Genomic DNA, 21,291 nt, shown 5'->3' with positions numbered 1-21,291 from the left:
AGGAGTGGAGTTGCTGCTCATGGGATAGGTACACTTCATCTCCACTAAATAATGTAAAATTGTTTTTCCAAAGTAGTTGTACCAGTTTACATCCTGCTAGCAGTGTTTGTTTACCTGCTAGCAGTATGTGCAAATCTCTTGTTCCATATTTTCACTAGTACTTGCTACTAACAGACTGAAAATTCTGCCAATAGCATCACTTCTTTATGTTGGAATTACAATTCAGAAATGAAAGATGATAGTTTGTGGTGGGTGTTGTTTTGTTTTGTTTAGGTTGAAAATGAGTTATAGTTTTGTCACCTGGCCTAGCAGGAAGGCAAAAATGCTCCAGTACCAAAAAATAAATAAATAAAATTGTTTTTTGTTTGTTTTGTTATGGAGAAACAGTCAAAATTTTTAAACATTTGAGGCCATTCATGATTTGTGAAATATATGTTTGGTTAGTGTTTTGGATTTTAGCAGCATACAGCTCCTAAAATCCTTGGAATCTCCAAAGTAGTAAACATCTTTTTGTACGATGGCTCACAGCCCCTAGTCAGCTTCAGGATGGGAGGCTGGTCACACGAAAGACCAAGGCAGGATTAGAGGTTGGGACTTTCAGCCTCACCCCTGCCAACCTCTGGGGAGGGGAGAGGGACTGAAAGTCAGGTTGTTCACCAGTGGCCAGTGGTTTAATCAGTCATGCCTACATAGTGAAACCCTATAAAAACCCAAAAGGACTGGGTTTGGAGAGCTTTGGATAGCGGAACACTTGGAGGTTCCTGGAGGATGGCACTCCAGGGATGGCATAGAAGCTCCACACCCTTTCCCCTGTGCCTCACCCTGTGCATCTCTTCATCTGTATCCTTTAAAATATCCTTTATAGTAAAGCAATAAATGTAAGAAAGTGTTTCCCTGAGTTCTGTGAGCTGCTGTAGCAAATTAATCAAACTCAAGGAGGGGGTTGTGGGGACCCTGATTTATAGCTGGTCATCAGAAGCATAGCCACACCTGGGGCTTACGACTGTCTTAAGTGGGAAGTAGTCTTGTGGGACTGGGCCCTCAACCTGTGGGGTCTGACACCATCTCCAGGTAGATAGCGTCAGAATTGAACTGGAGAGCCCCCAACCAGGTCCGCTGCAGAAGTGATTGCTTGCCTGATGTGTAGGTGTCAGAAGCGTGTCATCGGAGTATAGGAGGAGAAACTGAGTTTGTTAATTCCTATATTCACATCATTATTTGAACTTAAGAGCCAAATGTTTGAGGCACAAAAGAAATAGTGAAAAGAATAGAAGAGAAGATTAACCAGCAAGCATGTTACAACAGAAACAGATTGAAAACAGTGGAGGTGTAGTTAAGAGAAACAAAGTGATAAACAGCTTAGTAGGTTTGAAAAAAGTAGGAATTAGTATAAATATTAATAGTCTATTCCATAAGAGTTGTGCAGTTACACAAATTTGTAGCATCACTTTTATTTTAGCAGTGAACCTATGTAGAAATGGAAATCTTAAGAGAGAAGTACGAAGGCCAGGAAATGACAAAGGGGTTTGGAGGGGAGTGCATTCCGGGAAGGTGTTTCCAGGCTAACGAGGAAACCTGGCGAAACAGCACTAGAAGTGTGTAGGCTGGTTCTACACAGGACCATTTCGTTTCGCCTACGCTGATAGTCGGCATGTCAGGTCAGCCTGTGTCTGAAAGAATGATGGCAGAACTGTTGCCTGGGCTCATTCCAAGTGTGTACCACTGTCACTTGCTGAGTCAGTGTGGGTTGCGTTGAGCCAGAATGGGGGCAGAGCAGGAAGCCACACTCGGGCCATCATTACCTGGAGTGTTATAGGTGGCTCGCTGGAGCTCATGAGCACTGGGGACCAGGCCAGTTTTGCGTAGTGCTGGGACAAAGTGCTTCTGCCCAGAGCTGCCAGTTGATGACTCTGACTGGTGAGTGAGCAAAAGTTTCCATCCTGGGGCTGTGCTGAGCCTGTATACATGAGCAGAACTGTTGTGGCTAAAAAAATAAGCCACCTTTTAACCCACAGTATGTGTTAATTGGTACATATTTCATGCAAAACTAAGGTGTAACTGCCACTTCTGCATCATGACAAAAACGCCCCTGCTTGATTTGACAGAGCAAACCCTCTGCAGCTGGAGGAGAACAGTGGTGGTCCCCTGTTCCTCACACTCAGTTGCCCCTTTAACCCTGGCCACTCCTCCAGGCTCCTCTTGTGATGTCAGTCTGTGCCCTTTCTGGTGAACATTGTTGTCTGTCTTCTGCTGTCCTGCATTGCAAATGTCTATCTCTATTGTTATCTGTCCTTGTCATGCTTAGGCAGCCACCTACACAGCTGCACAAGCCTCTCTCTCTCTCACTCCTACCAGCCCCAAGAGATCTTGGGGGTTTTTCTGTACGAGGGCTCTCAGATAATGTAACTTATATAGTGCCTTAGTAAATCACCTCTGCAGCCATTTATGGTTTCAGATCTTTATTCTTACATGCAGCAAAAGCTACAGCATTGCTACAATTGGGAATGATTTATGAGGTATGAATTATACACAGACAGGTAGCTAGAATGGATAGAGTCATTTGCCCAACCATCTTACTTAGATGCCTCCCTGTCCAGCCACCTACTTGCAATCTCTTCCTACTCTTGGTCTCTCAGTCTGGCTTCCCAATGTTTCTCTTTTCTCCCCAGTTTCAGTATCTGCCAAGATCCAGTTTCACTCCCACTTAATACTGGATAAGTATTGGCTGGATTATATGCAAATGCTTTAGCGTATTAACATGTGGCTAAGAGTATAGGTCTTAGATTCAGCCAGGTCTGGGATAAAATGCTGCTCAGTCTAGCTGTGAGAACTTGGGCAAGTAATTTGACCTCTCTTCATTGATGACAATAATAATGCCCAGCTCACAGGACTGTGGATAGATCAAAGGAGATCATTTGCATATTATACTCAGCAAAGCTTCAGGCACTGTAGTGAGGGCTCAGTAGAATGGACACATGGTTGTTTATGATCTGGTTTCTGCCTACTTCTCAAGCGCTACCCCTTTGCCCAGCTGCACACTTCAGTTCCATTAAACGATAAGCTTCCTTTGAGCAGGGGCCTGTCTTCACTTAGCGCCACCCTGAGCCTTGCAATCTGCCTGGCTCGTGTTTGAGTGCTCCGTAAATATAGACATCACTAAGCCATGGGCCCACTTACAGTTCTTTGAGCACATCACGCTGGTCCACACCTCTGTGCCCTCAGATGTGCAGTTCCCTTGCCTGTAGTGCCCACCCCCTCCTTGTCTGGGCCAGTGTCCAGTCACCTTCCTAATTGCTGCCCTGGATGAAGCAGAACTCCCTCTGCGTTCCCTCCCCAACCTGAGTCCATTGATTTATTTTTCTGTTCCCCTTTTTAAGTCTATATAAGCTCCCTGAGGACAGGGACTGGGTTTACCTGACTCTGTATCCACAGCCCTTTGCACAGTGCCTGTCACATAGAGGGAATCAAAATATGTTTGCTGAACAAAGGCTGGAGTGAGGGCTGAATATAAACAAAAGGATACGTACAGAGTGACAAAAATGCAAGGGAAATGGAACAGTTGAAAACTAGTGATTTGTTACTGTGGTGATTTCTGAGTAACTTTTGTTTGAGGGGTTGGGGGGTAGTTTCTTTATTCTTGTTATTGTTTTGTTTCTGATTTCCTCCTCTCCAGCAGCTCAGAAGAACAGCTGTACCTAACAGCCCCTTAGGTAGAGCCAGAGAAAGTTGGGGCCTCTGTGCGCCCAGGGAGGAGGTACGTCGAGACCATAGTGTGTCATGAATGCCTGAGCTGGTTCATAAGTTGCTCTTCATTTTAGCAACAGAAGAATGTAGAGGACATAGTCAGGTCTTCTAAAAACTGCAGTGAGAAAGGGTGCTTTAAATCATAGGGCAAAGAATAAAATAAAAACTGTAGGATACAGCAGTGCCCAGCTCTTCTCATATCATTAAACTCTCACAAAATGCCATGGTCAAGGCTCTGGCCACGGCAAGGAGCTCTGAGCATTTATAGCCAACCTGACCACTTGGTCAGCTCACTCCTGAGTCCTCACAGTTCCTAAGGTTCAATTTAGGGGCAACGCAGCTGTGCTGTGCCTGTCTGTGGACTCAGTGGCTCTGTGTGAATGTGTGCAGACGGGCTCTGGGCCCCGGCAGGAGTGTTAGCGCTGGTATGAACCCTGCAGAGCTCCTTGTTGAAGCCAAGCCTGCTTTGCCCCACTGACAAGCAAACTGGGCTCCAGCGTGTCAGAGTGATATACTCTGGGCCACAGCGTGCTCCGCAGCCTGGTTCTGCACTAATGCCGCTGCCTGCACACCTTCTCTAAAGCAGGGGCCTCATATTCCAAGACTGAGATGTCCTGGAGTCTTGGAAACCAATCCTGACCTGTGGGTAGGAAACTCTGGGCAAGTTACTTAAATTCTGTGAGCCCGAGGCTCCTGGGCTGTGAAATACACTTGCAAGGTTGCTCTGAGGATTAAATGAGATAGCATGTGTAAAGTGTCCAGCAGAAAATTAGTTCTCAATAAATAGTAGGTATTGTTATTATTTATTGTTGTTGTTACCCTACTAAACTTGCCTAAATCCAAGTTTAACTGCTGGTGTCAAAGGAGGTTGGAAGCTCTCACTGGTTCTAGGGCTTAGGCGAGACACCTGACCAACAGAGCCACCCTTTGACCTCTGTGTTACATTTACTTCCTCCTTGTGTCAAGGTGCAGGCTACCTGTTATAGCAAAAAAGACGCCACCGCACATCCTCCCCTCCAGAAAAATCCAGTGTCTCACACAGACAGATGTTCATGCTTCTCTTTTGCTCGAGTCAGAGGTCAGCCCTTTAGGATGGATGAGGAGCTGTGCTCCATGGGGCCATCCCAGGCCAGGTTCCTTCTGTCCTGTGGCTGTGCCATTCCCTCTTCGGTTGCCATCCTCTGCCTGTTGAAGCTGGTTCACCAGCACCACACCCACTTCCCAGCCCACAGGGTGTGGGGAGGAAAATGAAGGGCAACCAGCTCCCTTTGGAAGGATGCAGGAGTTGAATATGTCACATTCACTCACAGCCAGTTGACCAGAATTAACATGGCCACATCTAGCTACAAGAGATTCTGAAAACTTAGTCTTCTGCTGCAATGCCATCTGCCTAACTAAAGCTCTTTTACTATGGAGGGGGGCAGAGTGGACTTAGCAGTCTGCCATACCCCTCACTGGTCCCCCTCCTTCACTCTCTCTAACTTTTAGTGATGTGGGTTTGGGTGGCAAGGTTGTCAAGGCTGTATGTAGCCAGGCCCAGGACAACCCTGATACCAGAATATCTGCAAGCTCTTGGGGGGCAAAACAGGGGGAAGATAAAAATGCTGTGCTGTTTTTAAGGAGTAACTTCAAATTTAATTACTTTGTAAGATAACACTCTAAAAAAAAAAATCATACTGCCTGCCTCATTCATGTGCCAAGTGAAATGTCACCATTGAATTGCTTTATCGTAAGTTTTACTAGCAGTAGTGTTCGCAGAATGTATGCTGGTGTATGAACCGAGTGTTCTCTTTTTCAGATTTGCTAAGAAAAACTTGACTGGATTTCCGTCGTGTGTTAAGTAGGTCATCCATGAGTGGTCCAGCCCATGTAGCACGTGTTTCTCTCACACAAAGTAGCCACAGTTCGCCATCCCAAATACTGTTTTTAATGTGCCGCTGGGGAAAGGATCCCTGACTGCCTTCAGGTGGTTCCATCTTCTCTCCCTCCTCTAATTTCCCCCGTGTCGCTGTTGGCCCTCAGCGCGCATTCATGAGTGCAGACCTTGTGAAAACCTCACTGAGGCAAGTGCCACGGAGTCAACCACCCTGGGCTCACCAGGGGTAAGGAAACTAACTCAAGGCAAGGCAGAGACCGTCCTCATTTCCTTCAGGCACAAAGAGGAGGAGGCTGGCTAGAGTCTGCCTCTCTGTTCCCTTTGTTCCTGTCCTCACTGCTGTTCTGTCCCCACTGAGGCCCTGGAATGAGGAGTATGTTTTCTGACTGCCTACTTTATCAGCATTCACACCAAAACAGCTGCTGAGAAGCTTTGAAATTCTAAACTACTGCAAGGCGTTATGGCTGCTGGTGTTGCTGATTCCTTGCAGCTCCAATAAAGTGCCAACATAAAGACCCAGAGGTGGCCTTGGTTCCAAAAACACAACGCAAATGGCCTTACAACCACATTCTCAGGCCAGTAGATTTTGCTTGGGCTGTGACTTCATAACCAGATGAAAGGCCATTGAACAGGGGGGACTCAGAGACCACAAGCACCATTCTATGAGCTCAATGGTAAAAAGAAGTCAAGTTTCCTTATTCAAAGTCCATTCTGTTTCTTTAAAGGAACTGAATCTTCTTGACTGGAACTAGTGAATTAAAGAAAGGGAAAAAGAATTCACTGTGTTTTGAAAGGATGAGGCCACATTTGCAGAATCATCTGGCAAGGAGCCTCTATTGAGACTGAAAAGATTGGCAGGGCAGGTCTTTGTTCGGCCCTTGGAGAGAGAACCTCTTCGGCTTTCATGCTCCGTGTTGGGCATTCTGGGGGAGGGGCGTGGATGACGCCTGTTCAAACAGAAGCTTTGTGCTAATGTGTTTTCTTGTGGCTCCGCCAGGTGACACCCTGACCCTTGGGTCCCGGGCCAGTTCTGCCACGACTGTTCCTTAAACAGGCACAGCCCAGAAAGCCAGTCTCTGCCACTGTGGCCCAGATGTGACACTCACTTTCCTGTTTCTCTTTGCTGGTTCATGAATAGAAGCCCACATTTTTGTTTTTATTTTGTTTTTCTGTGATTTTTTTAATAGAACAGGGCCAAGGAGGGTAGAAAGATGCTTGATTGAATATCGACATTAGGAAGAAACATCTCTGTTGTATCTTTTGTGTTTCTGAAAAATTTCAGGTCAAGTAAACCAGTGTCGCTTACTGTTCTGTGCCCTGCTGGGTTGCCCCAAGTTCTAGGGATAGTGGCTCAAAAGTCAAAGTATCAAAATACCAGGCTGAATGTCCCAAGAGGAAAGGGGGAAGGCAGCAAGAGCAAGTCCCCTCGCCCTTCCTCCACCCAGAATCCAAAGGACAGAAGTGCTTTGCTGCACCCTTCCCACCTCCTTGGAGCACAGCTGATGTGTGGTCTTCAGGGATTCACAGAAAGGTCCTGCAGGCACCTCAGTAACCAGCACACCTTGGTTAGGTTCCAAGGCTGACTTAAGTGTATACTGTCATTCTGAGTTTAATGGGTTTCCTCAGGTACCTAGGACTTGTGGCCCAAAGGTTTTCAAAAACCCACTAATCCAGCCACCCTACTCTTGGTTCTGTTATCCCAGATTTTGCACTTGTCACCTTAGGTGAGAAACCTAAGCTGATTGTATATGATTTGTCTGTGCCCTGCTTTAGATTTCTGTGGCTGTTCATCTGCGTGCGTTCACCACCTGCTCCCTACACTGCCCCCGACTGCCCACATCTCGGCACAGATTAGTTAGGAAAACACACTTAGAAGGCCCCCTGTCGGTTGGTACCTTTCACCTTTCACACCTTCCAGGAGTTGCCTCCCAGCAGGCTTTAGAATCAGTGGGTGTTTCCTTCTCTTAACTTTTCAGTTGACAAAATATACTTTATCAATGTATGGTTGTTTCAACTTCTATACAAACTCAATCTGTAACTGATAAGATTAAAAGGAGCTTTCCTATGAAAAGATAATTTATTCTCATTATAAAAACAGTGCACTCGCAGTACTAGACAGTCTGAGAAATAAACAGAGAGTGAAGAAAGAGCAGTTGCCTGTGGTGTTATCACCTACATACCAACATTAATCTCAGTATGTTGCCTTCCCAAGAGTTTTCTAGGCATTTGTTATAGAGTTGCAATCATGTGATCCTTCTTAATGTAACATGAACAATTTTCCATATTACTGATAATCTCTGTATATATAAGTTTTAATTTGTGCTTAACTTTCCATTGTGGGCATACTTTACAATTTACTTAGCCATTGCTCTCTTAAACAATTAGCAAGTTTTCTAATTTTTCAAATGATAAAAAACACTTATAGAACCACTTTGTCATTTGGAAAAAGGCATCTCTTTAGCACAGATGTACAGGCCCATTTTTAAGACTTTTCAATAATATTGCCAAATTATTTTTTACCAAAAGGTTATATGCTAATTCCTGGTCTTCTATCAGCAGTGTAAGAGAATATTTATTTCAATGGACCTTGATCACTATTGGGTAGACGTAGTTTTTAAAATTTGTGAATTTAGAGGTGAAAGAGAATAACTCACTAAGTTGTGTTTTTCTGATTACTACTGAAGGTAATATTTTCCCATGTGTTTCACAAGTTTTCTTTTCTTTTCTTTTCTTTTTCTTTTTTTTTTGTATTGCCAAATCATATGCTTTCCCATAACCATTTACCTAACCTTAGGGTTTTTCTTATCTGTATACATTCCTTATATATTAAAATATTTACCCAAGAGAATTGAAAACATATGTCTACACAAAAACTTATGCATGAATGTTCATTGCAATATTGTTGACAATAAGGAAAGAATGGAAACAACCCAAATGTTTATCCAGGACATGTGGTACATCCATACAATGGAATATTTTTCAGTCATAAAAAGGAATGAAGTACCAATACATGCTCCAACATGAATGAACTTTGGGAACATTATGCCAAGCCAAGGAAGCCAGGCTACACAAAAGGCTACAGATTGTGCCACTCCATTTGTATGAAATGTCCAGAATATCCGCAGGGACAAAAAGTAGATTAGTGGTTGCCAGGGGCTAGGGAGAGAAGGGAATGGGGAATGGTTTCTTAATGGGTATGGGTTTCTTTCTGGAATGATGAAAATATCTGGAATTAGATAATGGTAATGATTTCCTTTGTAAAAGTACTGAAAACCCCTGGACTGTATGCTTCAAGAGGGTGAATTATATCTCAATTAAAATAAAATTTTAAAATAATGACTACAAGGGACTTTTCTATGGTCCAAAAAGGGGTTAGAGGATGGGAGGTGGAGCCTAAAAAAACTTTACAATTTGTGCTCTAAGTCTTTCTGAACCCTTTCACATGGGTTAAAACATATCCTTATTTTCATTACCATTTCACTCGTGTCCCAACCGTGAGATCCAAAGCAAAATGAATATAAGAAGAAAGTGTTCTTACCCTTTCTTTGGCACTTTTCCATGGTTTAGTATTAAAACTCCATTTGGCCATTTGGGTTTAGGACTGGTTCCAGCACCTAGTTGACTGCAGTGTTAAATCTCACCATTGGGATCTAATGGTTGCATTTCTCTTTTATTAAGTGCTTTTGAATCTTTGGTGTTGGGAAATGGAAGGTTATGCAAAAGGGAAAGAACACATTTGTTGCCGGGATGCGAGCTGCTGCTTCTCAGCCTGGAGGTCATAAGAACAAGAAAAGCCAGAATTGGAGAGCCACAAAAACATTCTACATGCCAGGAATGTGGTTTTCTCTTAAAGAAGTGTGATGTTTTAAAAGTGATTTATATTAGTTCAGTCCCCTTGCTGTGTGGTATAGGACACGATCCATCCTCCTCACCTTCCAGAGGGCCTTGGCAAAGTCATGAATAAACAATTGAATGGGTCCAACTCCACCTCTCATTATCTCTACAGCAAAGCTTTGATGTGATTTCCGAGCAGACCCTGTTCTCCCATCGTTGCAGGTGGCCAGTGTCGGCACTGTATGTTCCCACTTCTACATCGGCATTTTATTACTTACGTTTGGTGGGGAGCTGTCCCTCACAGGGCTCCACCAACAGTAGGAATCTGTTATTTTGTGCTTGGTGGAGGCATTATATGTATATCTCAGTTTATACAGTGACTGTGTTTCAGAAAGTTTCACCTGTAAAGCAAATCATATTCTAAACGCAGTAGGAAACCTCATTTTTATCCCAAGGAAACCAGTGCCGACTCCTTCATGGTATACATAAATGCCCTTGCCATGACTGGGAAAGATCAGGAAATTAAGGGCCGCTTCAGTGTCGGCGGCCCAAACGTTTATTAAGATGCCAAACTACGCCAAGGAAGAGGGTGACTCACCACACCTGATGGGTAGTCCCAGCACCTCTGCGAAATCCACTGTCTTGAGGAGTGGAATGTGGCTGGGGTTGGGGTGAGGCCCAGTCCCTGAGGTCGGGGCCTCCGTTAGCAATGCACGTGAAGTGGACTTCTGTGGAGCCAGGGGTCCTGCCCTGCAGGTTCTTCCCTCATCACCTCCCACCCTCACGCCCACACCCTCGGATGGACTGGCCAGGATTCCGTAGTCAGGAGTCGACTCTGGTGGAAAGGTTTTGCATGCTGGCCATGGAATCAGGCTGCCTGGCTTCAAATCCCATCTCCCACTGACACGGCTGAGGACAATTCCCCGGCCTCTCTGTTACTTGATTGTAAAGTGTGGGTAGATAACAATAACTACATGTGAGGGTTGCAGGTTTAAAACAACATTTATATGTCAGCTCACAGTTCTGTTGGTCACAAGTCTAGGCGTGGCGTGGCTAGGCTGCGTCATCATTTTGAGGTTTGACCAGGCAGGAATCCATTTCCAGCCTCGTGCAGGTTCCTGACCAGACTTTGTTTCTTGTGGTTGTAGGACTGATGCCCCATTTCCTCACTGTCTGCCAACTGTGATCTGTTCTCAGCTCTGGCCACCCACATGCCTGGCCACACTATCACTCCATCCTTAAAGCCAGCAGTGGAAAATCCCCCTCACGTCAAACGCCTCTCACGCTTTGAATCTACCTCCCTAGGAAGAACCCTCCCTTTCAAGGGTTCTCCTGATTAGGTCAGATCCAGCCAGGACGATCCCTCTTTCTTAAAGTCAACTGTCAAATAAAATAACCTAATCACAGAGTGACTGTCCCATCATTCACAAGTCCCAGGACCATACAGGGTGTGTACACAGGGGCAGGAATCTGGGGAGACAGCTCAGAATTCTGCCTGCCGCACTATCATTTTAGCAAGGCACATGTTTTCACTCCTTGCCTCCAGTTGGCAGCAAAGAGAGGATTTTCCCACATTGGCAGAGTCCTGCATGCTTTTTTTCACAGCTGGGCTGGGGCCATTGGCTGGACCCAGCACCAGTGCTGAATGTGGCTCAGCCCGTAAGTACTTCCATCTCTGAAGGGCCAGCCCAGCAATGGCTTTTTTCCTACCTCAGGGCCTTGGGGTGTGCTTGTGATTCCAAGCATGGCCCACGTGGTCCTGCTCCCTTCCCAGCCTCCCCAGGCATCCCTGGCCCTTCTTCCCCGCTGTCCCCAGAGGCAGCACTGCCTGTACTCACCCAAGGGGCGTCAGAATCATCTGACCCAGTGTCCCACAAAGGAGGAAAGCCCCATTGTAAAGGATTGAAAAATGCTGGGAAATTGGGAAATTTGTGTGACCGGTTCTGTGGCCCAACTATCATTGCTACCGATTTTGTACTCACCTGTCTCGAAACGTCCTGCTCCCTGGGGTTCCCTAGGCTTTCAAGGGATTAACTTTCCCCATGGAGCATGTAACAAAATACCTCAGGTCAATTCTCGTGTGTTTCCAATTTCATGAGGCTCAAGAGCCCCTGCCGGGAATCTTCTGTCCAGGAGCCACGTCTTACTCTTTCTCCTCAGGCCATTGCTATTGACTGCAAAAGCACGTTTGCTCATTAAGCCATCAGTTTTTGCTTTTTTCCCAGAGTTTATGAACCTGTGCAATTGATCTAGAACTCAGCTTTAAGTTCTTTTTCCAGCTGCCCCCATCTCAGTTACTTGTGCTTAGTTTCTCAGTTCTTAATTCAGTTCCCTTCCTTATTCTTTTACTTCCATTATGATACCTGTCCAGGTAAAATGGAGACCGGCTGAAGGGATAAGGAACAGTAGCACCAGGAAACATGCCGCATCAGAGTATGGGACAAATGTGGCTTCATCTGTCACTCTCTGAAGTCTGGGCTGTCCGCTGTGGCCTGTCAGGAGCAGGGATGGCTAGTTATGCCTCTTCACACCCACCTAGGTTGGTTTCTGAGACAAAAGCACTTACACTGCCGAAATTAAAGTTATTTGTTGTCGTTTTCACCTTCCCTCCTCCTGCCATTCCTCCTCTGCCTGAAAGTGTATGTGTCTCAAGAGAAAGTAATTTGCTCATGCAAAAGATTGGCACTGGCAATCTTTTTGGTACCCAGCTCCTGCACACCTGAAATCTTCTCACAAGTCCTGCAACATTATAATTTGGGCATCCTGGCATTGCTTTACTGATTGGCATATAAGAAGATATCAGTGTATCTGTGTTTAATGTGCATCTGGCAGACCAGACTGTGGTCTGTGGCATCAGTAGGAGGGAGTGTGTGTTCAAGCAGACTCATCCTGATCAAAGCACCCTGTGCCTGTCGTAGCAGACAGATTCAATCCTTTAGATCAGCTTCAGACTAGAGAGCTATGTGAAGAAGGAGTCTCAGGCCACACCATGTCACAGCGGCAGAAAGTGCTGTGATCAGTTGATAATATCCACCAAGCTCAATGGAACAGGGTGTGGCGATCCTTGAATTCTGTATCTGGCAACTCTTCCTATGGTGCTTAACGCTGTTGGTGCCTTTGGAAAGATCCATAGGACTAGGGACATTTTAAGTAAATCAGGTTTTATTTGCATAGTAGAAACAGTGCCCCTCAGTTTGCAAAAGGATTGGCAAATAGAGGCTTCACAGTTATACTATAGACATCTTGACCACAAGCACAGAATCCGATTGGTCAAAGTGCTCTTTCACCAGTTTTTCTATGCGTGACATCATGCAGAGGACTATAGCCATGAGTCAGTCTATGATCTGTGATGTTTTCCTGATCAGAGTAACGCCAAGACCCCACTCTCAGAATGGCATTATTTGGTGTTTCCCAATGCTCCACAGATCTTGAGCAAGTATATTAGCTAGCACATCATATGTTCATGATGGACCTACAGCAATAGATGGAAAAACCACGGCACGTAACTATACATAGTAAAGAATATTTTTATTTTAGCTCAAATGCTTAGAAGTTTGCCTTATGCAAAGAGCCTGAGCACGTTAAGTACAGTTTGTATGGCGTCTTCTCCCTCCTCCATCAGGAAACAATTAGTCTGAATGCCCCTTGTGGGAGGAAGAAGACCACAAGTTCTTATACAAATATTTTCATTGTGATTAACTTTTAATGACTTGAGACTGCATTTACCGATTTATTTCTGTTTCGTTATGTGTGTCAGTGATGGGGAGAGAGTAAGCAAGATCTGTATAAAAATATTACTTAACTCAAAGTTTCACGTGCATGAAGTGGTGACAGTGCTGTCTTTCCTGTAAAAGACCATTGTGTCCTCCAAAATGGTTTTGACTGAGTATTTTTGTTGTATTTATTCATCTGACAAATATTTATTGAGTGCCACTATGTGTGGGGCACTGTTTTGGACACTGAGGATGTGAAACAAAAAATAATCCCTGCCTTCTTGGAGCTGGTGATTTTTTCCGCCTCTATTATTTAATAAAATTATAGATAAGCTGATAGTCCTTTATTACAGTGTATTACTTTTTTAATGGATTCTGAAAGATTAGTTTTTCTTAATTTGGTTAGATGTAGGGTCCTGTTTTCTACAGGGTTCTGATGTAGGGGTTTATTTTGTTTTGTTGGAGTTGCAAGGATGGCTTGTAATAATAGTTCTCATTGGTTTGGGTTCTATTTCTATTTCTAGAACAAGCTTCTAGAGAAAAATCAAAGCATTTCATGTCTCTTTTTAAGACTGCCTCCTTCTACCTGGCATTCTTATTCTAAGGAAAGTGTTCTGGGTTGCATGTTAATCACATGTATGTAAGGGAAACAGCTGTTATGCTGTTTCAAAAACATAGATATAAATTCTTTCCTCAGTGTAAATCAGGATTTCTTGACCTTGACACTACTAACACTTGGGGCCAAGTAATTCTTTGTTGTAGGAGGCTGTCGTGTGCGTTGTAGGATGTTTAGTAGCATCTGTGGTCTCTACCCACTAGGTACCAATAGCATCCCTCCCCATGGAGTGTTCAACCAAAAATGTCTCCAGACATTGCCTAATATGTCTCTTGGGGGGCCAGGGGGAATGGCAGAGTCACCCCCAGCTGAGAACCACTGGTATAAATGATGTGATTCTGTGATTCAGGTCTTACATCCTCTAATTACAGTAAGTCCGTGAAATCCCTGAAAAAAAGATCTGGGATAAGAAATATTTTCTGTCTGGCCTTTGTAAAAGCTTGGCGCAACTTTCCACTGTGAAAGAGTTAATATAATATGAGCAAGATAACTATCAGTGTGATGAAGCAACATCAACAACAAATGATGAAATTCTTTTAGTAAATCATTCCTTGGAAATATTTTGCATCTCCTGTTGGAAACTTGTTAAAATCATATTCATTTACCGTAAGTTACAAAGCATGTTGGACACGGTATACTGTAAATTAATCTCAAATGATTTACGAGTAAATGTGTTCCAGATTTGGTGATCTCAGCTTGAGCAGTAGGCGGCTCTTTTCCAAACATTTCCATTCTCAAGAACTGACATTCAATTCAAAAAGTATTGAAACACGTAATGTGAGAGGGCTTTGGAGCAGTCTGATTTCACTCCCATGACCCGGTCCCGCAGAAAAGCGAGGCTCAGAATAGTGCCCAGGAGAGACCCCCTGTCTGATGTGGCACCTCCCACCTTGGTTTGCAAAATAATATAGGAAACCTGGTGCTTCCATTCTCCTTCGCTGCCTCAAGCGTCTTCCGGTCTTGTGCCAGCTGCGCCCTCCCCAGTGAATATGTGTTATTACACATGATGTCATGTGTTTCTTGTTTGATTCTTTGGTCCCAAATGGGCTGCTTTGCAGAGTTTTGGCAGGGACCTCCATTGCCTGTTGTAACTACCCCCTGCCGGCTCGACAGGGTATTGCAGTCCAAAGTGGGGTCATTAACAAACCTACCCTATATTTCTGAATCTTCTTCACTTCTCACACACATACCGGTAGATTAAAAAATGCACGGTACACTGCTGATAAAAGTCACTGGAAGGAGGGTTGGCCTTGATACAGAGAGAAAGAAAGGGCAAAAGAGAAATGTAACAGGCTGCAGAATCTTCACTCATCCGGTTGCTGTTTACTGTGCCAGGCACTGGCAATATAGCTGCCATGAAAACAGACAGTGCCCTGCTTCCCTAGAACTTGCAGTCCATGGGGTCACAAGGCAAGTGGCTAGGCCACGTTTTAATATGGTACAGTGGGTGTCGAGAGGGAAATCAGGATGCCATTGTGGGGGCACTTGGGAAAGCACTCCCCCCACAGGGAGGGCAGGGGAATCAGAAGAGGCTTTGCAGAGGAAGCGGCACCTTATTAACTGAGATGCGAAAAATGTGTCATGTATCAAAGAGGAGGGGAAAGAATGTTCAAGGCCACGTTTCAAGGCCTGAAGGTAAGGGGGGTGGGAATGGAAGCTTTGAAACGTTGGGCGTGTTTGAACAGTGGAGAGTGAGAAGTAAACAAGGAACAGCAAATAAGGATGCTTCTCAGGCCTCCCACCCGAGCAGCTGGGGGGTTGGTGGTGCCATTTACTGTGATGAGGAGCCGGGAGAAGTAGGCTTGAGGGCAGGGTGACAGTGACTCAAGTTTTTAATCCACCACTAACTCTAGAACATGGGAATGATTTTTTCACTTCGTGTTTTTGAAGGATGTCAAAAGCTAATGGAAATTTGAAAAGTTAATTAGCAGCTATAAGTGATTTTGTTACTGTAGGCTATCATGACATCCTGCAAATATACTCAGACCTCTTAGGTTCTGCCAATTTCATTTTTCATCCAGTAACTGCCTCTTAATTTCGATACTTATCATCATCTTATTGCTTAAGATTGACCAATTTTGTGCCTGGAGAGTAAGTACCCGTGAACGGAGATGTCTACTGACTTGGTTAGGGGCTGGATTCTGGCTTACCCAGCACACCTGTGCTCTCTTCTTTAAACTTCCTCTGCCATGATGGATGTTTTTATTCTAATATTGCATAGACTCATTTTATAGAGCATACGTTATTTTTTGAGATGACTAAAGAAAGGCGTAATTAGTATTACTGGACTGTCTTTAGGCAGGTGTGTGCTATTACAGAATTTTAAGGGGTGCAGGCCTCATCCGAGGAAAATTGCTGCATGGTGAACATTGTACTGTGTGAGGATACCGTCAGCCTGCGCACCTGGGGAACAAATGTGATCGTCGGGGCAAGGGAACTGAGCTTCCTCCCAACCGTCCCCCCAGCCACTGCTTCTCCTCACGCCCCTCACAGCCCTGAAATAGCCAAGGGCAAGCCTTGTCAATCATTCCTTTTTAGTAGTAAAGCCACCCAGCAAGGAGGGAACATCCAAGCTCACGTGCTTCCTTTTTGTCTTGGGCAGGAATTTAGATAATGGGCTGTGTGCAATGTAAGGATAAAGAAGCAACAAAACTGACGGAGGAGAGGGATGGCAGCCTGAACCAGAGCTCCGGGTACCGCTATGGCACAGACCCCACCCCCCAGCACTACCCCAGCTTCGGCGTGACCTCCATCCCAAACTACAACAACTTCCACGCAGCCGGGGGCCAAGGACTCACGGTCTTTGGGGGTGTGAACTCTTCGTCTCATACTGGGACCTTGCGTACGAGAGGAGGCACAGGTAAGCCCCCACGGTCGCAGGGAGGGGGCAGCTGCCCTTAATTCTTTTGACAATTGAATGTTTGTGCTCAAGTCTGCTCCCTTGGACTATGGGTTTCACATTTAAGTTTCTAGTCTGCCTCTTCTACCAAATGAGGGATCATTAAAAAAAAAATAGCCAGAGCTTGAAGTACAAATCAAAATGCCTGGCTCCAGGGATGCGAGGTACCCCCAAGTTGCTGCTCTGTGGGAATCTGCATGAGTTAGCGAGCTACCACGTTCTTCCAAGGCACAGGAGGACAATGGCTGTCAACCATGGCTGGCTGGCTGATTCAGAATAACTAGGGCAGCTTTTTCAAAATACAGATGCCTGAGCCCTATCCTGAGCCTTTTGAAGCTCTGGGACTAGGTCTGGGTATGTATATTTTGAGTTCTCCAAATATTAATGCAGTCCCTCCCCCACCTTCCTCCACCAATTTTGGGGTAGTGCCTTTTCCCTCATCTTCCTAATCTTCAGCCTGCCTTTCTCTTTTCTTTTTTTGAAATTTCCTTGTCTTTCACACCATGAGGCCATATTTTACTGCCATGTGTATTTGCTGACTTAGCTAATACTTTGTAAAATATCTGGCATACATTCTCAGACATATGTTTTCCGAAATATTTGTAAATTATCTCATACGTCCTTAGTCTTCCAAATCCTCTCTCAGTATGTGAACCATGGTAGATATTTGACATTATTTGTTCCAAAATCGTTTTGTTTATTACAAAAGTTTAAAAGAATGTAGCATCCCTCAGCTCGTTTGGGAGCAGATGTCTTTATAATGACATCTGTCTTATATAATGACATAGTGCCTTTTTACCTGGGGATTTGGCACTCCCAAGGCATTAGCTGGGAGTTTTCCCCTGTGCACCCAACACATGGCAGTGTTGCTGCATCAGGGGGACCTGACCCAGGGCCTTTGGACATTATCTACTTCTCTTCCACTAGAATATCATGCTCTGCCCGGTAGAAAAAACATTTGTGTTTACCCTTGTGCTATGGTGACTCTAGCTCTCCCCTTAACCCAGGCCTTGCATGGGTGAATGAATGCTGGGTACACTTGCTCATGCCCTCTGCCTTCCCGAAGTACCTGGAAAGGAGGGAAGAGGGGAAGAGGCAGACAGGCCATCTACGGCTATCTGTCTCTTGAGGATACAGGGGGAAAGAGAGCCAAAAACCCATCCGGCACACTGCCCTGTGCCTACCATGAGAAGCATGAGGGATATGCCAGCTCAGACTCTTAATTCTGCTGACACAGGCACTGTCCTTGTTCATTCATTCACAAGTGCTGGATGGGAATCCCTGTGTCTGCAGGTATCATTAAAGTCACTAGAGAGGGCTACTTGCCTTGAACATGTGGCACTTGTCTGCACTGCAGTCGAAGACAATCTTAAGTCTAAGAGGCCATATCATCCCTTATAAAATTTGAAAGTTAAAATACATTACCCCCAAATGTGGGCAGATTTTTCTGCCTTGAATTATTTGGTTTTATTATATGTGCACGTCGTTTTTCCCAACAGTGCTTTCAGTCCTTTCAGGCCAAAAACGGTGTCTGTGTTTCTCTGTAACCTCCCTTGACTCTCCTCTCAGTCCCTGGAACATAAAAGCCTTTACTGAGAACTTGTCCGCGGTGCAAGGAGTAAGTGGGAGTGCTGGACTTGGTGTGCCTTGCCTTCCACACCATGGAGCTGGCTTGGCTTGGCCTTTAAATTACATCAGGAAGGGAATCTGTTAATAGAGTGTTTAAATACCAGTAAGTGTGACCTTACAGGTACCCATGTTTTTCTTTTAAGCCAGTCTTTTCTTACCTTTCAAAGAAATCTACAGAAAGGAGGACAGTTGCCAAATGAGCCTTGCCTCGCGCGGGCAGACATCTGAATGCCAGCTCTCCTACAGGAAGCCCCACATGCGGTGGGGCGGAAAAACATCCCTCCCACCCCCGGTTCTTGAACAGTCCTATGGACACATCTGTTCCCTTGGAACTAGCTACACGGAAAGGTGGCAGCTTGGTAGGGGAAGCGGCTTGTGTTGTGTGTTCTCTAGGCCTTCAAGCACTACAGGCACTTTGAAGTGTGTAGAGATCAGAATGAGAAGCCAGATTATAAGGAAATGAAACATATTAGTTATCGATTGCTGTATAGCAAACTACCACAAAATGTAGTGGCTCAAAACAAGACACATTTATTATCTCACAGTTTCAGTGGGTCTGGAATCCAGGAATGACTTAGCTGGGTACTCTACTTCAGAACCTCTCACAGGCCTCATCGAGGCGTCTTGGCTGGGCTGTAGTAGTTTCACATCCTACTGAAAATGATCTCCCAAGCTTGGGGTGTTGGCAGGATTGGGTTCCTCGCTGGCTGTTGGCCGAACGCACAGTTCTTTGTCATGTGGGCCTTGCCGGCACGGCACCTTGCTTCATCAAAGTGTGCAAGCCACAGTGGCAATAAAGACAGTCTGCTGGGAATAAGGAGAGTCACCACCTTTTGAAGCCTAGTCACTTAAGGGACACCCCATCATCACCTCTGCACATTCTGTTTGTTAGAGGCAAGTCCTCAGGCTCAGCCCACACTCAAGGGAAGGGGACCGCAAGGGGCATGATCCCAGGAGGCAGGAATCAGCGAGGGCTGACTCAGGATTCTGCCTGTCATATGGAGGAAGTCTGAGGCCAAATGGGACTCTGCACATTCTTTGCTGTTGATACAACTTCTGCAAAGCAGGCATGGCCTCTCGGGGGAATCAACCAGATGAGAAGACACAGGGTGGGTGTGAGGAAGAGTGAGTACTACAAGACAGTGTGAGGAAAGATGAGCTCCCGGCAGGAGGAGGACAAGGAAGAGATTCCACTTTCAGCAGGAGGACTGAGCCCTGGGAACTGCTAAAATAATTGCAGATGCCAAGGGCGATACATCCTTTAATTTCGGTGCACCTTACAGAAGGGTTCTTCTCTAAATTTCCGCAAGCTGCAGGAGGAGTTTCCTATTACCTTCCACATTACTGTTACACCAGGGGAAAGAGTCATTTGTTTTGCCCAGAACCTGATGTGGGCTTCCGAGGGGAGGAGAATGTGTGTCTGATAAAGAGTGTTCATAATCGCTGCAGAGCCCTGCAAATCTGAGCCCTGACGCCGCTGCTCCCTTTAGTTTCGGACATCAATATCTGTCTCTTCCCCAGGCGTCATTCGAAGGCATACAGAGAGAAGTCCTTCAGCTCCAGGTTTTTGTCAGATTAAATTATGCTTCCCCTGCAAAGACCAAGGCATAAACACAGCGCTGTGACTCTGCTTTTCACACATTGATCACAACACTTCAACATGTTGTTAGTGCTGACTAGATGTAGATTTTGAGAATGAGATTTTAGTGAAGATTTAATTTCTTGGAATTAACTTCCCCTCGTATAATAATCTCCCTCCTTTTGATGTTGTTTTGGCAGGAGTGACACTGTTTGTGGCCCTTTATGACTATGAAGCACGGACAGAAGATGACCTGAGTTTTCACAAAGGAGAAAAATTTCAAATACTGAACAGCTCGTAAGTTTGGAGCGGGAGGAGAAGCTTGCGTACCTTTCAGATTGGTTACCAGTCTGTGCCTCTTTGGGTGTCTGAAATGCTAAGAGAATATTTGCTGAATTCACTAGTTCATAGCAATATAATCTGAGAAAAGAAGAATCAATGACACAGTGCAGTATCTGATGGCACTGTGTGTCCAAGGAGCTTTTTGAAGATCTATAGTAGCAGAGTCCGTGTTGTTTCGTTTGGGTTAAAGGTTGTAAAAGCTGGTGCATTGCCCTCCACTGCCCAGAGCATTGCCACAGATCCCCCGTTTCAAATGACTGGCACAGAGCTTGGCCACCGGCGTCGTGTGCCCTCTGCCTTAAGACTTTCTTCCCATTTCAGATGTGGCACTAGCTAAGCCCACACTTGAGGCTTGCAACACATTCCTTCTGTTTTCAAAACGGCTAACCATTCCAATTGGTGGAGCCTGTGGGGGCGTACCCCTGTGATGAAAATTTGGGAGTGACTGAAGTCTTGGCGAGATGGAAGGAGAAGCAATTTCACCCACTTGTGCATGCCTATGCCGCGTGCATCTTAACCATGGCCTGTAGGAACAACAGTTAAATAGGCAATGGGGAAATTTCAAGAGTTAGACTCACTCTTCAAATCCTTCATTTAATACTCCATAAGGAAGAGTAAATATGGGTCAGATTTCCCTATGGTTTTAAAATATCGCCGCTGTTAGATTGTGGCAGTATGGATAGGGGCCCTCCAGAAAAATTCAGGCTCCAAAGAAAATCGTGGGGTCCCATGTCAGCAAGCTGGACACCTCTAGGGACCTGGTGAGTTGCTCCTCGGTGGTTGGGGAAGAATGCCACCCAGGGCCTGCAGGGCACACCAGGAAGTTCTCCTGTGCTACCAAGTCTGATTGATTTTCCTTTTGCTCTCTGAGCAAATCGGATTTCATATGATGGAGGAACTTGAAGCCTGGCTCACTAGGGGAGGGTAAAGGGCAGCCCTGCTCATACCACACAGCCCAGGAAAGAGGAGTGCTCATTGCAACCGGCCTGAATGCTGCCTTCTGGGAAAGCCCATGCCTTCCCTGGGATGCCCCCACCCCCCACCCCCGGCTCTCAGGAC

At 45.3% G+C, this 21,291-nt stretch overlaps 1 protein-coding gene across 2 annotated transcripts in view; it reads left to right on the top strand.

Moving 5' to 3' along the window:
* FYN (FYN proto-oncogene, Src family tyrosine kinase) overlaps positions 1-21,291 on the top strand; it is a 195,974-nt gene that overhangs the window by 124,811 nt on the left and 49,872 nt on the right. Inside the window, exons 4-5 of one of the 2 annotated variants that reach the window (XM_069487473.1) lie at positions 16,386-16,643; positions 20,091-20,187. In XM_069487473.1, coding sequence (XP_069343574.1) covers positions 16,397-16,643; positions 20,091-20,187 — 344 coding nt within the window. In that variant the 5' untranslated portion in view covers positions 16,386-16,396. Of the gene's footprint in view, positions 1-16,366; positions 16,644-20,090; positions 20,188-21,291 lie in introns of those variants that run through there. The other variant, XM_069487471.1, reaches the window with a different exon arrangement.

The sequence above is a fragment of the Eulemur rufifrons genome, chromosome 15, assembly GCF_041146395.1.
Source record: "Eulemur rufifrons isolate Redbay chromosome 15, OSU_ERuf_1, whole genome shotgun sequence".
In the NCBI taxonomy this organism is placed as follows: domain Eukaryota; kingdom Metazoa; phylum Chordata; class Mammalia; order Primates; family Lemuridae; genus Eulemur; species Eulemur rufifrons.
Note: the sequence above shows the minus strand (reverse complement) of the source record. Positions and strands in the feature narration are given on the sequence as shown.